The sequence below is a fragment of the Quercus lobata genome, chromosome 8, assembly GCF_001633185.2.
Source record: "Quercus lobata isolate SW786 chromosome 8, ValleyOak3.0 Primary Assembly, whole genome shotgun sequence".
Lineage (NCBI taxonomy): Eukaryota > Viridiplantae > Streptophyta > Magnoliopsida > Fagales > Fagaceae > Quercus > Quercus lobata.
This window is the reverse complement of record NC_044911.1, coordinates 45,829,859-45,847,309: the sequence shown is the minus strand read 5'-3', so window position 1 is coordinate 45,847,309 and position 17,451 is coordinate 45,829,859. Positions and strand designations below refer to the sequence as shown.

The following is a 17,451-nucleotide window of genomic DNA, read 5'->3' as shown; positions in this document are numbered from 1 at the left end:
ATTTTGTGAGATAGTATATGCTATTTATTAGATTTTTTGTTATTATAAATTTTAGAAATATGCACTTGTCAATTATTTCAACAATCTCAGAGATCTCAAGATTTATATATATTTTTGTTACACTGGTCGATAATAAAGAATTTGTCTGCATAAATTGCATAGAACATTATTGATAGAAAAAAGTAAATTGAATTGAAATTGGGGAAAAATGGAGACATGATTTCATGAGAATGAGATTTTCTAGAAGTATCATCTATACGTGGGGGAGCAAGAAGAGAGTTTGTAAGAGGGTAAGAGTTTTTGCTTTGATTTGCACGTGGAAATGGTCAAACTTTGGTCATAACATATAAGATAATAACTGGGCTTGAGTTTTTCATAAGGTTTGGCCTACTTTTAAAAGGTAATCCATTTTGTAGTGAATAGCTTTTGGTCTAATTGGTCTAATTGTCAAGAATAGCTCATATTTGATATAATAGTAAAAAGAAGTTACTATGATCTATTAAGTAATACTAAAAAATACTTAATAAAAAAAAGGTAAAAAATGTTAAATTTATATCATAGTAAAAATAAGTTACTATGATCTATTGGGTAACAGTAAAAAAAATTTAATGAAAAGAGGTAAAAAATGCTAAATGAAATACTAGAGTGTCACGTGGTAGGACCTCTTACATTCTCACATGAGGTCTTTGCTTTTATATATATATATTGATTGATTGTAGCGTAAGTTTTGATGAATTTATTTGGCCTAAATGCAAAAACACTCACCTGAGGTTTGGCTTAGTTGTAAAAACATCCCTTATGATTCAATTTTTCCTTATAACTTCCTAAGGTTTTTATATCTGTCAAATTGATCCATGGGACTAACTTCTAATTAGCTTTTATGAATAGAAAATTCACATGATTAGTAACGCAAATTAGTTAGTTAGTTTTCTTTATGGAGTCACGTCATCGCTACATCATTCTTCTATCCATAAGAGCTAACAAAGTTAGTTACAAGGGTCAATTTGGTGGATATAAAAACTTTAAGGAATTATACAAAAGCATTAAAAGTTAAAACCTTAGGGGGTGTTTTAACAGACCAAAATTTTAAAGGGTGTTTTGCATTTTGGCCAAGTTTTTTTCAGCAGTTTATTTGTTTGTTGTATAAAAGTACAGCAGTAACTTAAAAAAGTGGTTTCTCAAATTTTTTTTTTTTTTTTTTTAATGTGATACTTTAAAAAAATTGTAAATTTTTTTAAAGTGAAAATTAAATTCGTCCAAATGAAGTCTAAGCATAATGTTACCTAGGCATTTATTTCCTTGCGGTTACCAAGTTATTTCTGTTATGGAATAAGGCTTTGAGTTGAGTATCTTTCACTATTAATAGAATCCCAATGAGTTAGAGTAGAAGCTTTATAGAATCCCAACGAGTTAGGGTAGAAGCTTTGGAGAGAGGTATTCTAGAATTATTAGATTAGGAAAAAGTTAACGATATCTTAAGGATTTTGGTTTATGAACCATGTTTATAATTTTTTATGGGTAAAAAAATAACTGATTTTTTTTACCACTTTTTATATTTCTCATAAGAGCAAGATTTAAATACAGTACTTAAGTATTGTTTCTTAGGTTCCTATTTTAAGATTTTGCCATGTGAATTTTTTCTCATGGGATGAAAGAGTATTTTTAAGTTAAGTAGCCACATTGCTGAATCTTAAGAGGGAAATCTAAGGAACATCACTTAAGGTACTGTACCTAAGTTTTGTTCTTCTCATAATATGATATCAAAACTTTCTTAAAATATTTCATTCACAAATGCTCTAAAGGCACCCATTAACTAGACTCATTAAATTATTGGGTTTCTACTCCTTCATATGATTTGTCTATATATAATCAATTTACTTATCTCCCACCCAACCTCTCAAAAAAAAAAAAAAAAAAAAAAATTGAGTGTGTTAGGATACTTATAAATGACCTACTTTCAAAATTATAAATAAAATAAAAAATATCATCCTCTCCACAATATAAATCCGATTATATCTAGTGTTCTTATGGTATATTCATTCTCATTTTATATAACCCATGTTGAATCAAGAAGAAATTATGTTTGTTGAGCTCTGCGGACTACGAATCCAACAAGCTCAAGTCTAGGTCTTGCTTCGTATGATAAAATGATAGTGGGGTGGGGTTGGGAGGTAGTTATGGATTAATCTTAGAAGATTATCATAAATTTGAGGAGGGGTTCTAATTAGTTCAATTAGTAAAGTTTATTTTCTCTGAATAAGGGTCTTGAATTCGAATTCTAGCTACACCAAAAAGAAACTAATTAGTAACTTGACCTGATAATAGATTTAATTATTTAGAGCAAACTCCCCTTGTATCTATAATTCTTATTTTTTAGGAATCAAGACAGTGAAACTTTTTCAACAAGGAGCTAGTATATGGTATACCTGGCATATATGCTGAGTACAAGATATAATTTTCATTCAACAAGAGGGAAGATTCTAATCAAAGAATCTTACTATCAAAGACACACTTCCCAAGGGTCTTTGTAGTTTGTGATAGCCCTTGGGGGCTTTGGTTTGGCGGCGGAGAAGTTTCATTTGTGGGGCTTGAACAAAATCAAGCCAAGGTGGAGATTTGTCACATGTGGCTTGGTTTTTGGTCCACTAATAAGTGGCCGAGTCCTATTAGGACTCTTGTTATGGATTGCTTTCAAACCATTACCTAGTCGGCTTACGTTAGTATAAATAGGATATATGTGTTGCAGCAATTGTAGAGTGAAATAGAGAGTTTGACTGCTACATATTTGTGAGAGTTCTCTAGTTTAGAATAAGGTGCAAGGTTTTCTTTATTCTTTGCATTTTTGAGAGAGCTATTGGGTGTATTAGAGATTGGGTTATTGTGAGAATATTGATATACTAACTTGTATATCTTCATATTTGATTAGTAGAATTTTTTTCGTTGTTCCCGAGGATCTAGGCTAAAAGCCGAACCACATAAATCCTTGGTGTTCTTTAGTTTGTGTGTGTTTATTTATTTTCTGATTTTGGGTTTGCTTCGTTCTTATTGCTTATTTCTTGGAGATCTTTCTATAGTCATAATATTTTCATAATTAATATTAAGGTGAGAGTGCTATCCAGAGGCGCTTTCCTACAACATAGCCCCCATTTTATAAACATTTTGTGGAGAGTCCAAATATTCCAGGCGAATGAACGTGTGAATCTGTGTAATTACTACACTAATCAGCTAGCACTAATTGAAGGTAGGTAGTCCAATATATATATTTTAAATGGGTTTGCTCAACTGCCATAGGGGTGTTTGCCTGTTTGGTAGAATAGTTTGAGAATTGTTATTTGTAGTTTTTTGAATTACGTGCGGGTAAAAAAGTGTGTGAAAATAAGTGTAATGTTGTTTAAAATGTGAAAATGTGAGTTTGAGATTGACGACCAAACAGGCCATGTAACCTTTTGAATCTTGATGGACTAGTTCGCTGAACCAAAGAGGAAGTTGACTTCACTACCTAATATGTGATGGACAGCTAGTTACTACCTAACATATATAAAACAACGTCCAAACAAACAACAAAGAAACTTACAGTTTTATTCATCCAACCCTTTGCATTTTTAGAATCACAATTACATGGTCCAAAAGAAATGAAACAATCCCACATATTACACACTTGTCCCAAAAAATTCCTTGCTTGGATAATGGATAGTACTATCACAATTGACAACAGTCCATTAGAATTACAGTTCTCATCTATCCAACAGTACCCTAGCACCGCGGCAGGTCTGCCGGAGGGTGAGGAAGTGTTTCCAGGACCCCCTCCCCGTTCTTGACAATGAAAGACGTGCCTAATCCCCATGATTGATGTATGTCTAAGTGACAGTGCATAAACCAAACCCCTGCAATAAAAATTGAAGTAATTACTTACATAAGCAATAACCAAAATTTTTCATAACTATTGACATAATTAACTGTAATTAGCGCATAATAAAAATGATGTAAGTGGTGGACCCAAGTGAATGTGAAGTAAATCTAATTGTAACAAAAGATGAAAAAATGTTATATCCTTAACATTACTCGAAAGAGAAATACCTGGATTGTCAGCGAGGAACCGAATAGCAGCCCATCCACCAGCAGGAACTCCAATAGTGTTCATGTAAGGTGGATCAACCAAGTTGAAATTTGCAGTTTGTGGATTATAGTTCCCAGTGCCATACCCCACAACATAGAAGCTATAGCCATGAAGATGAATTGGGTGATTCTCAGTGGTGACTGTCCCAGTGTCCTGCAAGATGAGTTGCACCCTAGTGCCATATTCAAGGACCTTGACCCTAGTCCCATTCAAAGCCTGTGTGTCATTAGGAATATTATTAGGTGCCCCATTGACAAAGTCATAGAACTTAAGGGGTGCCCCAGGAAAATCCTCAGTGAAAGAACCATTAATCTTTTTGTAGTAAGCTTCCAAAAGCGAAATTTGTGGCTTTATAAAACTAATGTTGTTCATAGATGCCGCCATAACCCCATTATTAAGGCCTTGGCAATTTTGATTGGGTGTCTTAGACTGACATTTTTGGACATTCAATCCGATGGTGATGAAAAGGTTTGCATCAATCTCTTTCGGAACATTAACAGTGTTTAGGCTTTTTAGTCCATCCATGACTGTCTTAACAGCAAGATTGTCACTAAAACTTGGTAATTGAGCAGGTAATGATACGCTATTAGTTACAGCACCTATGTATTGGAAGTGGGCAATGGCCGATATATTTTGGAAAGCAGCACCCTTGGCAGAACTGTAGGGTCCCATGGCCATGGAGTATTTTCCTATGGGCTGATTAGCGGTGACAAGGACATCAATGGTCTGGCCTGGTCCAAGCATCACACGGTCTGTGGTGAATGGCTTTGTGTACTCAGCATCGGCTTCCACGATGGTTAATTTGTGATTAGCAATGGCAAAAAAGTTCTCAGAGTTTAAGCCTGCGTTAATCAGCCTTAACAAATATGTCTTCCCAGGAACGACATCTATCTTGTACACATCTGAAATAATCAGCATATTACATAAGGAAAAAAAATTATGATTATTGGATTAGTAGATAATTAGCTAGCATGAAAATAATGTTATGTACACAAAATTTTCACAACCTTTTTTAATAATTGCTGACATGATAAATTGTGATTAGAATAATATTACTTTATATTATTACACTTTAATAATTGCTGATATGATGAATTGTGATTAGAATAAAATTACTTTTATATAATTACACTTTAATAATGACTAACATGATAAATTTTGATTAGAATAATATTACTTTTATATAATTACACTATTGACATCATTGTTATACATATCACAATATGTAATCTAATCAATTATGAAAATTTTCATACGTTAGACTCATTGGCTAAAATCCAAATTAATAGATTGATTGATTATTGTGTTAGATAACGTAAGAGATTGACAGTTTGACACCATTATGTTTGTCCCCAAAGAAAACAAGCCATTATGATTAGGTAGTGGTTGCTTTATAAGATAATACAGAATCTCTATACATGGAAGAAATCAAATACTAATTAATCAGTGAAATTGCTTAATTGTTTGTGATATGTGAATCAGGAATATCTCAAGCATCTGATTAATTGGAAAATCTTGTTTGACTAATATAACCAATTTAATTATTTTACTAGCAGTTTTCAAAAGCAAATGATTAGATGAAGTGGGTTTTCACAAGTTAGTCATAATTAACCAGTATAAATTACTCCAATAACTTTTTATTACCATTGTTGGAGCAATTGTAGTTGGGGCCTGGGTGACCATTAATTGTATAAGCATCTGTTATTGGAGGATTTCCACCGCTTGCTACAGTGGCGCGTTCAAGTTGTACCACATCTTTATTCCAATACTCCCCTGCCATATTCCCAAATCATCCAACATGCAACATAATAAGTAGAAGCAATTTTCATTTTAAATGATAGAAGTCTAAGAAACATGTATACGAAGGAAAAATCTTGCCACACATTTGCTATTGCATACCTCGTATATACTTCCTTTGAAATTGTGTTTTAAAAAGAACTTTTTAATTCACATAGCAGTGTGTGTACAATAAGTGTGCAGCAAAAAAAAAATGATAATCATTAATGTATATACTAATATACGTACCTAGGAGTAGAATATGCTCTTGATATGGGTACTTAAATGGGTAAGGGACCCCAGGCTTTGGATATACCACAAAGGCACCATAAAGAGTAGCCCGGAGCCAAGAAACATGAGCATGCCAGAAAAAGGTGCCCTTTTGATTCACCAATGTGAACTCATACGTAAAAGTCTGGCCAGACTGAATTGGACACTGTGTGATGTACGAAGGCCCATCGAACCAGCATGATAGTCTCTGTCTGACTCCATGCCTTAATAGAATAATGAAGTTAATATATATTTAATACAAGTAATCTTATGACCGATCAAAGAAATAAGTACATTAATAGGGTTAACGTACCAGTGGATTGTGGTGTTGTATGGTGTCTCATTGGTAATTTTGACAATTATTCTGTCATCTTCTTGGGCATAAATTACAGGGCCTGGAAATATTCCGTTGACTGTGACTAGTTCCTTGGTGTTGCACAGTTTTGTAATTTTCAAAGTTTGTATCTATATGCCATTAAATAAAAACTTCATTAATAGACATGCATGCATGCTCGAATATATAGAGGAAAAAAATAAATGAAAAATAGAGGTTAAAAATATGACATTCCAATGCTTATATAGGGATTAGTAAGTAACCTTGAAATCATAGAACCTGGTTGAGCTTCCTCTAGGCCAGTGTGCCATACGCGTAGCATGCACATTGTAAGCATAAGATATTAAGCTTAACCATAGTACAACAAGTGAGGTGGCAAAGTTGGCCATCTTCTCTGTGTGTGTGAGAGAGAGAGAGAGAGAGAGAGCGTTGGATTAGTTGAAGAGCAAGATGGGGGGTGAAGGGGGGGCTTTATAATAGAGGGAAAGTCTTAATTAATGTCTTTGTTTTATTTATTCAGAGTAGAAGAAAGGGGTTTGTATTGGTGTATCATGTTTGTCAGCTTTCATGATTCCTCTAACATGGATTGGTGATAATAAGGTGTTGGAGCGTGATTATCCAATGTGACCCCAATGTGGGGAAGGGTTTATCCCTCTCTCTCTCCTCTCTTTCTCTCATACACACAGTATTTTCTTTTTCCTTTCTGTCACATTTTCCTTAAGAAATGATCATGTCATTTGACTGAGAATATAAGCACACCTGCCTCTTAACACTATGTCAAAACCCCACCAGGACAGGACAGCTACTTCTCTATATTTTCTTTATATTGTTAATCATTATGTACTACATAAAATCTTTTATTTTTGCTTTTATTATTTGAATGAATTTAATTATATTGTGTCTTTTTTACATGGAAACTATTTGCTTGAGAAGACTTTCAAACTAAAGGGAGCTCCAACTTTTGTTTTTCAGTATTTGGCTATACTGCCATCCCTGATCACTTGAATGATAATGAGACGTATTAGGATGACAATGTCTCCAGTTACAAACTTACAATTATGTTTCTGTTTTCCCTAACATTTGTACTTTGCATGAGCTGCCCACTTCTGTTTGTGTTTCCATTTGTGTATGTGTATGAAAGGGAGAGACGAAGGGTTACATAAAGCATTGAAAAGACAAAGATTAAGACAACTCAAAACTTAATTTTTTTTTAATTTTATAATTTTTTACTTTACATGCATGGCACTCATAGGCAAAAGGTGAATAAAGGATGGGTTTGTTTGTTGTGCTTTTATTAGACATGCTCTTCTACTCAATCATCAGCAAGGTTGGTGCACGCCTTCACATTTCAACCCCACCTATACATCAAGATTTCACAAAGCTGTCTTATTTTTTTTTATTTTTTTTTATTCAGTACCCTCTTCGTTAAAAGCTATTCCCCTTTAGATTGAGCAGCTGACCATTTTGTAACTTTTTGTTTGGTCATTATGCTTGCCATACGAGTTTACCCAATTATATTCTTCTACATTCGTTTCTTTTATTGATTTGCTTTACTCCTTTTTTTTTCTTTATTATTAGTATTTTTTGCTGCTTCTGGCTTAGATTGGAAACTGCAATATGGATTGGAAGTGTAGCATTCAAATGATTCAATAAACGTTCTTCATGGTCGATATTGCCAATGCACAAAAACCCAATATTTACTTCGAGGTATCACTATCACTTACGACAAATACTTATGTCCGACATATTTTTTTAATGTATTAGTAACTAGTGGGGATAGGAAGGTGGCTTATGTCCAACATATTAATTACAATATCATGAGGTGATTTAGCATGTGATGTTCAGCAATGCTGCAAAATAATGTCAAAGTAATTGAACATAAGTTGAATGATTGACTTAATGAAGTTATTATGAATATATGCTCCAACTACTTGATCCCAAAAGGCTTCAATCCATAGGGTAATATCTTTCAATTAATTCTTGCTCACCAACTAACATTAGCAACATATATATTTCTACCCTTATATGACCTTTTTCTAACTTCATAGAAACACTGCTTCCAATCATGAGCAATTGTTTTTTGAACCATGAGTGGAAACTGATCTGTTTACTCTTCTCTCAACTCATGTGGCTGGGTTGAATTGCTATGTTAGTCTCTAATCAACCACAAAAGAATCTCACCAAATCAGATTATTATTAGCCCAATAAGACAATGATTGAAAAGGGTTGTCTAGAAGCCATATAAAATTGCCATTTTGAGCTAAATGTTCACTAGGAAAGCCAAAATATATATATATATATATATATATATATACTGGACCAAATTTGAGCAACCAGATGATTGTGTCCAATGCAGGCCATGATGTGTTGTAACTTCAAAATTACGCTGCAGCCCAGCGTGTGGTGGTGTCAGAACTCTGGCCCTATTAAAACATGAGCGTGCATGGCTTCCCATCACCAATTATAACTCTTTCATCACAAATTTCAAGTTGTTTGTAATTTTGTATCTCTCTCTTTTCTTCTCTTCTATGGTTATAAAAATTATGAATTAAGAATTACTTAAATCTCAGTAGACATACCTAAACAGAAAAAAAAATTTATAATAATATTAAGAAGTTCACGTCAGATCACTTATAAGTCTCCTTTAAACTAATACTAGCATTTATTCAGCCAAAAAAAAAAACTAATATTAGCATTTATTTTATTTTCCAAAGCAACCTACTATTCACTTAAATAATATAAGATTCCAACCATAGCTTAGACCTTTCTTTCTCTATATGTTCTTTTCCACTTTTAAATTGCTTAAGTTTATCTAACAACATCGTCCGAATCTCACATCGTATGGCATGCATGTAATTTTCTTTTTCAATACGTTAATAATGCATGGATGCTTTGCATTGAAGATGCTCACCTATTTGTATAATTAAATAAGTAAATTATTGAAGATCCATTGACTTTAACTCCAAAAAACCGACAAGTTGGAATACTACAGCATAACTACCATATATAAGAAACGTTGACCTTGAGCACTTGAAGCCGAATAAAAACTGGCATTTTGTCCAACTTGATGAATTTGGTTTAGCTTTTTGAAATTGAGTTTTTTTGAAAAAGTGGGATTTCCAAAAAGTATGGTATGAAACTGGATTTTTTGAAAAAAATTGAGTGTTTAGTAAAAACGGTTAAAAAGTACTTTTTGAAAATACTGAATGTTTGGCTAACACTTATAAAAGTGGTGATTTGAATGGTAAATTACCAAAAAGAACCATGTATATATAAGAGAGTTTATTTCATTTTTAAATCAACTACTTCATAATACTTACTCAAAAAAGAAAAGAAAAAAGCTACTTAATAATAATAATAATAATAATAATAATAATAATAATAAATATATTATTGTCATAATTATTTGTTATTACTATTATTATTACTATTATTGGTATTATTTTAATAATGTTGGTTTTTTTTAGCATCAATTATTTGTTATTCTAAAAATTTTGAACCAAGTATGTTATCTGTCTTACTTTAATAATGTTATCTATTTTTAATAATATCAATATCACTATATTAATAATGTTTTTGTCTTATTGAATATGATATTATCTATTCTGGCATGATGGCCTGAAGGGGTTTTAAAGGATAAAGTTGGGTTTTTAATAAAACAAGTGAGCAATTTGGTAATTGAACCAACAATTCCTGAAAGTTGAAGTGGTTTTTTTGCAAAAACTGGTCGAAGGTCCTTTGGCTTTTTGGAGGTCTTGCACTTTTTGAAAAAACAACTTTCTTGCTAAAACAACTTTTTAATACCCACCAAACACTTAGCATTTTGGACTTTGAAGTAAAAAGTTCTTTTTGCCATTTGAAAGTGCAAACAAACGGGCACATAGTTGTATTATGTTGCTATTGATTCAAATAAGAAATCATTGTTTAATAAATCTACATGTACCCAATATGAAAGTTTATTTAAGAAGTTCAAGAAATTATATGATCATGAATTTTGTCTCACTAACTTTTTTTTTTTCTTTTAAGAAAAAAACTTGAAGACTTTATTAAGAAAAAGAGAAATGCTATATTCACAACATTTTCACAACAAATCATAAGTAGTAAGTCGTTATCGGTTCAAATTTGAATTTAGCACTTAGATTACTTTTTTAATCCAACAATAACAACCAGTAACAACCTACCACTTAGGATTCATTGTAAAAATATTGTGGAAATATCATTTCTCTAAGAAGAAATGGTTATGTGGGGCCTGAGAACTTATGATCCGGCCCACGCTCTACTAGGGCCCAGGGCCTGTGCCGAGGAAGGTATTTGCCGAGGACGAATAGGGAAAGGCCGAAATGTCGGGGACACAGCCGAAGATGACCCTGTCCTCGGCATTCCAAGACTTCAAAGGGAAGAGCAACATCTTGTTGAAGGCTACCCCCAAAAGGCCCTCTGAAGAATAGGCGAGTAGAATGGGACCCACGTGGGGGTACGGTGCGGAACTGGTTCAAGGTAAATACGTCCTCTCCGCATTAAATGCGCCAGCAAACGTCCTAACTATATTAATGAGAAAAGACGTCTGAACAAGGTGACCTCGGTCATCGCAACTAACAAAAAGCAAGGGGAGGCAGTTGATGGGACGAGTACTTAAGTAGGTACCTGCCTGATCAACAAGTGGAGGGTTAGGATCAACCAAGAAGGGCTAGGATCAACCAAGAAGGGCTATATAATGTGAAGGTTGATGCGCCAGAAAAGGGGTTGGGAGAAAAGGCCAAGAACCAGAGCCTCCCAGACCGCCTCAAGGAGAAAGACTCCTCGAGCGAACACGGTTTGATTCTGTATGAATGTCACGACTAACCACCGTCCGGTGATCAAAGCCTAGCCTTTCAAACCCGCGCTCTACAAATGATATTGTTTGGGCCCTCTTTACGTATGAGCCCAATATTATCTTGGGGTCGTCACGAATTGAGTCCTTACAGGTTATATATCAACCTGAAGTACAAAATAAAAAATGAATGGAACATTTTTTTATCTAAACAACACAATTCGAGATATTAAAAGAAGGAAAATTATTGAATATTCCGGGAGTACCATAAATGCGTACTCTTCCCTCTCACATGAATTGTGGGTCCTACCATGAATTTAATTAGTAAGACACATAATTATATGAAAAAGAGAAGTGCGCATTTATGGTATTTTTAAAGTACTCTATAATTACTCTTAAAAGAATGCATAGCTAAACAATGGGCAAGTTTATTACCTTCTCCCCTAGCATGAGAGTAAAGTAATTGATTGAATGATTCTTATTATATTCTTCTCAACAACCAAAAAAAAAAAAAAGTACTTATTATATTAGCTTTCCTAGTAGTCTTTTGGTGTACGTGCTTCGAACTTTTCAAATGAACCATAATTCTTTGAGATTTTATTAGAATTGAATACAGTAATGTAGGTGCGAACTATGAATAGTATAATAATGAGGAAATTTATGCATAAGGGTAGAGAAAAAAGAACCTCATTCTTCATCGATAGTATGCTCTTTAAAAGAAAAAGCCATTTCTTATTTTGGAACAAATAGAATGTTTTAGCGAAATCTCGAAAATAAATAAATAAATAAATAGAGGGAACGCTTTAGCTAGGCTTTAGCGGTTCTGTTCACTATAATTTATTTTGTGGGACTAATCTAGTAATTAATGATGTAATCCATGCCAACTAATGTCGGTTATCTCTAAAGACTAAAGATGACGATCTGTGGTATAATAACGAAATGAAATAAATAATCCTACTAAAATTTGATTAATATTTTTTTAAACTAACTAATGATCTTGGGCATTATCAAATTCAATGGTTTTAGACCATTGATTTCTATTATATTCTAATGGTAAAAAAACACACTAGTGGTTATGTCATCAATCTTCTATAAATCACTTAAATAAAAAGATTAGAGTTAGGTTATTTAATTTTCAAAAAGTTAGTTTTGTTAGTTTCTTGGGAATATGTCAAACAAAATGCTAAAAGCTTTGAGCCAAATATAACTGTATGAGTGTCCTAAGGACACATGTTAAGAAATAGTAAATGCTTAATTATGAAATGTAATGCACATTTTTTTTTATTAAAAAAAGGACTTGGTTTAGGTCCAGTGCACTACTCGGTCAGTTAGTGACATGTATCCAAAAGCAGATACATGTCATCATTTCAATGAGTCTAGTACTACTAGACATTGGACCTAAGCTTGACTCTTAAAAAATGGATTATGCTAATGGGTGTCTTTAGGGTAATGGTTAACAATCCATTTTAGGAAAGTTTTAACACCATTTTTATTGAAAATGAAAAAAACTATCAAAATATATATATATATATATATATTTTTTTTTTCCCATAAAAACTTTCTTTAAATAGATTGTCAACTATTGCCTATAAGAACATCCGTTAGCATTTCCCTAAAAAACGTACACCATCAATACTTCATTGACATACACGCCCAAATTTCTTGTCTTGTGATTGTGTGAGCTTTTTTGAATGTTTGTGTCAAGTTTGAATTTATATTTTGAAAAAAAGTATAAAAATATTATTTAATTAATATAACATTAAATATACTTTAACACATGTCCTTAGGAAATTTTAAGGAATAATAAATACTCAATTATTAGTTGTAATGCACATTTTTTGAAAAAGAAAATACACTTATCAATAATTCATTAACATACATGCCCAAATTTATTGTTGTCATGTGTGCGTTTTTGAATGATTGTGGATTTAAAAAAGAAAAAAAAAAAGAAAGAAAAGAATGATTGTGCAAATTTTAACTTTGTCTTTTGAAAAAATATAAAAATATTAAATAACTTTAACATGTGTCCTTAAGGCATTCTTACTACAACAAAGTTGGCTTTTTTCAAGGGTTATGCATTGTTGACCAATGGAGGAATTTAGCAGCTAAAGCAAAATGGAACATAAAAGAGGAAGATGCAGTACAAATGGTTATCAATAACCAGCATGGGCCCATCAAGGAAGCAAAATCCTTGAAAAATGTATAAAAAAAAAGCCTCGAGAAAAATTATTTTGAGATTCTAACCGACTCTTGATAACTTTTGAAACTTACACCGTCAAAAATGAAATTTCGATAGCCTTCGTGGCCCTCAAAACAAATGTTCTACCTTTTATTGAGGATTGCCAACCCTTGAAAAAATTATAAATAAACAAGGCTTGAAAGATTTAAAAGTACAACAATTGATAAATAAGATTATTTAAGGGTCTTCTGGCCCTCAAAATAATATTTTTATTTTTATTTTAAAAAAAAAAAACCACAATCATGCACAAGAACCACATATTACAAAATATTTATACCAAAACAAAAAATTATGTAACTAGGTCCAAACCTCGTTCAATGTACTATAACCACATACATCAAATGTCCAATGTACTACAACCAAATACATCAAAAGTCCACATTCTTCATGCCTCAAGGTCTCAAGGTAGTACCTACCATTAAAGAGGGAAACACCTAAAAACCAAGCAATTCTGCACAAATCCAATTCTATATTCTTAAGTTTAACAACATAATATGATAAAGAATTAAATTATCAATTTTTGAATGAATTGAGAACATAGATAGGATTCTTAAGCTATTGTCATATGTTAGTCAACATTGTATATATAAGCCAAACAAGTTTGATGAGTATAGACCAAAAAAAGATAATGAAAACACAAGCTGAACTTATCCAAAAAAGAAAATGAAAACACAAACTCTACTAAGTTTGGCAGATTCTCATCATATAGGAAGTAAACACAACCAAAAGTAAAGGGAAAGTAGCAATCAGAGAACAAAAGATAAAATAGAAAGAAGATGAAGAAAAAAACAATAGAACTAAAACTAGAACATTGTAAAGTTGTAATTTACAACTATATTTTTGTTGGCCTTAATTCTGAGCCAAATTTTATTGTAATTATGTTCAATCTTTTGTACCCTGTATTTCATGTGGGTTTTATTTGTAAGGGTTGTGTGTAAGAGAGAGAGAGTGTGTGAAGACTCAAGGCAAATTGAAGACTGAAGTGTTTTCGCGGGTAGCTTGCAAGTAAGCATCTCGCGAAGTGATGCATGTGCCATGTACATGACTGGAATGCGAAGAGTCAAGACAGGATGGAGACAACTACTTTTCACGAGTGTTTTGCGGGTAAGGCCTTCTCGCGAGACACCCGCGAAATATTCTATTTTGCTGAACTGTCATTTCTGATACACACTATCTGTACTCATACTATATATACCCCCATTACCCACATATGTTAAGGAGTGCTTCTGAAAGAAAACCCCTAGCCACAAACCTTGAGAGTTAGAGATTGTTATACCCACAATTCTCTACACAATTGCTTGTGAATTTTCCTCAACTCCTACCTCTCCATTTCCATACCATTGAGAGGTTGATAGCCCAAACACTTACCACACCCTTTCAGAGTGTTCAGTGAGGTTTTGGTGCTGTTGGGAAGTATTGGAAGAAGCCAGGTTTTGGCGGATGCAATCGGGTGTATTGCGGGATCCGGAGAGTTAGACAAGACACGGTTTCGAGAATCCTTGTTAGAGTAGGAGCTTGGAGGGCTTAGCTGCATCGAGTAGATTAGGCTTGGAGGGTCTCTTACTAACCCATGTATCCCAACTGATTGTTTAGTGGATCGATTACCGCTTGGAGGGCGGCAGAGAGGTTTTACGCAGAGTATTTCGGTTTCCTCTTCGATAACACATTGGCATGTTATCTTGTGTTTGCATCTTCTTCCATACTCTTTTAGCTTTCATATTTCTGCTGTGTTATATTGAATATGGCTTAGAGTAGTTTATTTGTTTGTCCGCTTGCATTTACTCTATTCCACACTTAATATAAGTTAGAGTAAAATCAATCGAGCCATAATCTTTAATTTGGGGGTCTAAACAGCTCTTGTGTTTTCAACACATTTTCGAGCTTTCAGTTGGTATCAGAGCGGGTACACTCGCTGTGGTTTTATTACCTGAGTGTGATCCTTGACCCTTTGTGATGGACTGATCACAATCACTCAGTGCCCCACCATTCTTTGATGGGAGTAACTATGCGTTTTGGAAGGTCCGTATGAGGGCTTTCTTGTGTGCTATAGATGAGTCAGTATGGGACTCTGTTGAGAATGGGTATGTTAAACCCACGACAGCCAAGTCCAAGTGGGACAAGGTAGCTCTTGCTTTGGCTAATGCAAACAGTAAGGCTATTAATGCTATATTTTGTGGTGTGTCCATTGATGAATTTCACAAGATATTACATGTAGAGACAACCAAGGAAGCTTGGACGATTTTTGAGACTACTTATGAGGGTACTAAGAAAGTCAAGGACACAAAGCTCCAGATGTTTACCACCAGATTTGAAGAGTTCAAGATGGGTGACGATGAGTCTTTTGATTCATTCTATGGGAAGCTCAATGAAATTGTAATTGCTAAGCTAAATCTCGGAGAGAAGATTGAGGATGCTAAGGTGGTGAGAAAGATTTTGAGGTCTTTACCGAAGAGCTTCCGAGCAAAAGTCACAGCTATAGAGGAAAGTAAAGATTTGGATGAGATCAAAATCCAAGAACTCATTGGGTCTCTCCAAACATATGAGTTAGGACTACGTTCTCATAAGTCGAGCAAATCTCTTGCTCTCAAAACCGTCACTGAGAGAATGGATGACTCCTCCGAAGAAGATGATGTGGAGAAGGAGGTAGCATTCCTTGCAAAGAACTTCCGAAAATTTCTGAAGATAAAGAACAATGGAAAGTCATTCAGCAAAGGAAAGTTTTCATCCTCCAAAGGTGATAGGAAGGAGTTCAAGAAGAAAGATGGGAAGGAGTTTCAATCCCTTCAAGGAATTGTGTGTTACGAATGCAATGGCCATGGACATCTCAAGAAGGAGTGTCCTAACTATTTGAGAGGGAAGGGTAAAGTGTTTGCCACTACCCTTAGTGATTCTGACAGCTTAAATTTAGACACAAAAGGAGAATGTGACAGTGAAGGAAATTATAGGGCCTTTATGGCTATTGTCTCCATTGATTCTAATAATGATTTGAGTAATTTGGTTGATGAACTGGATGATCTTTCTGAGGATGAGGAAATTGAAGAATAGGAAGATGAAGACGTGTGCCAAAATGAAAGGGAAATCAACCTACAAGAAGCATATGATTCTCTGCTGGAAGATTGTGGCAAATACGCCAAAGTTACAAATCTTGTTGTGAAAAAGATGAAAAAGGTTGAAGATGAGCATAGGTGTATACTTATGCAACACAAGGAAGCAAAGTGTGAAGTGGAACGACTCAAGGGAAAGTTGGTTGTAGCATACTCTAAGATCAAGTTTCTTGAACTTGAAATTATTCAAGCTAATGTCAAGGTTGAGCGCATCTCCACTAGGAAACTTGACAATGTGTTGTCATCTCAAAAACCTTCACATGATAAGACTGGTTTGGGCTATACCGGAGAAGGAAGTTCTAGCAGCGAACCCAAGAAGGAAGTAAGATTCGTTTCAGCCAAGAATGGAGAGAAACTCAAAGAAGTGAAGCCTGAGATTGAGACCCCTGCTGTAGTAAAGAGAACCATTGGTGCAAGACCAAAGGAAAGAGGGAAGTCATTACCCAAAAATCAAAGGGGGCCTTAAGTAAAGCATCTATGTCATCATTGTGGCGCACAAGGGCATATCAAGCCTAACTGTTTCAAGCTTCATGCACTCAAGAAGGCTGACTCTATGTGTGGCCAAGAAATTTCAAAGAGAGGACCAAAGGGAGCACAAGCTAAGGGAGCACAAGCTAAGGGAGATAGTGAAGGACATCTCATTGGAGACGTTATGGAAATGCTAAAGAACATATCACTATGCCTTGCTAGCTTCCCTTTGAGGTTTGAAAGTTATGTTGGTCGTACCCCTCCATCTAAGGCTTTCACCTAAAACACTTGTAAAGTGTGGGTGCAGAAGGGTACCTATGCATGATCACCCTC

At 34.1% G+C, this 17,451-nt stretch overlaps 1 protein-coding gene across 1 annotated transcript; it reads right to left on the bottom strand.

Annotated features, from left to right (window-relative positions):
- Window positions 1-3,556: 3,556 nt before the first annotated feature.
- On the bottom strand, window positions 3,557-6,919 carry LOC115957810 (laccase-6). Its single transcript, XM_031076141.1, has 6 exons — window positions 6,761-6,919; window positions 6,477-6,628; window positions 6,143-6,387; window positions 5,762-5,890; window positions 4,078-5,019; window positions 3,557-3,884 (listed from the first exon to the last, which is right to left on the bottom strand). The coding sequence occupies exons 1-6, from the start codon at window positions 6,884-6,886 to the stop codon at window positions 3,754-3,756; spliced, it is 1,725 nt and encodes a 574-aa protein (XP_030932001.1). The 5' UTR covers window positions 6,887-6,919; the 3' UTR covers window positions 3,557-3,753.
- Between the last annotated feature and the right edge of the window lie 10,532 nt (window positions 6,920-17,451).

Excerpts from the sequence above, each read along its gene's own strand:
- LOC115957810 (XM_031076141.1), bottom strand. The coding sequence starts at position 6,886 with ATGGCCAACTTTGCCACCTCACTTGTTGTACTATGGTTAAGCTTAATA. Across the intron at positions 6,388-6,476 it reads TACAACACCACAATCCACTG|GCATGGAGTCAGACAGAGAC; the intron begins GTACGTTAACCC and ends TATTCTATTAAG. Across the intron at positions 3,885-4,077 it reads GTTCCTCGCTGACAATCCAG|GGGTTTGGTTTATGCACTGT; the intron begins GTATTTCTCTTT and ends TTTTTATTGCAG.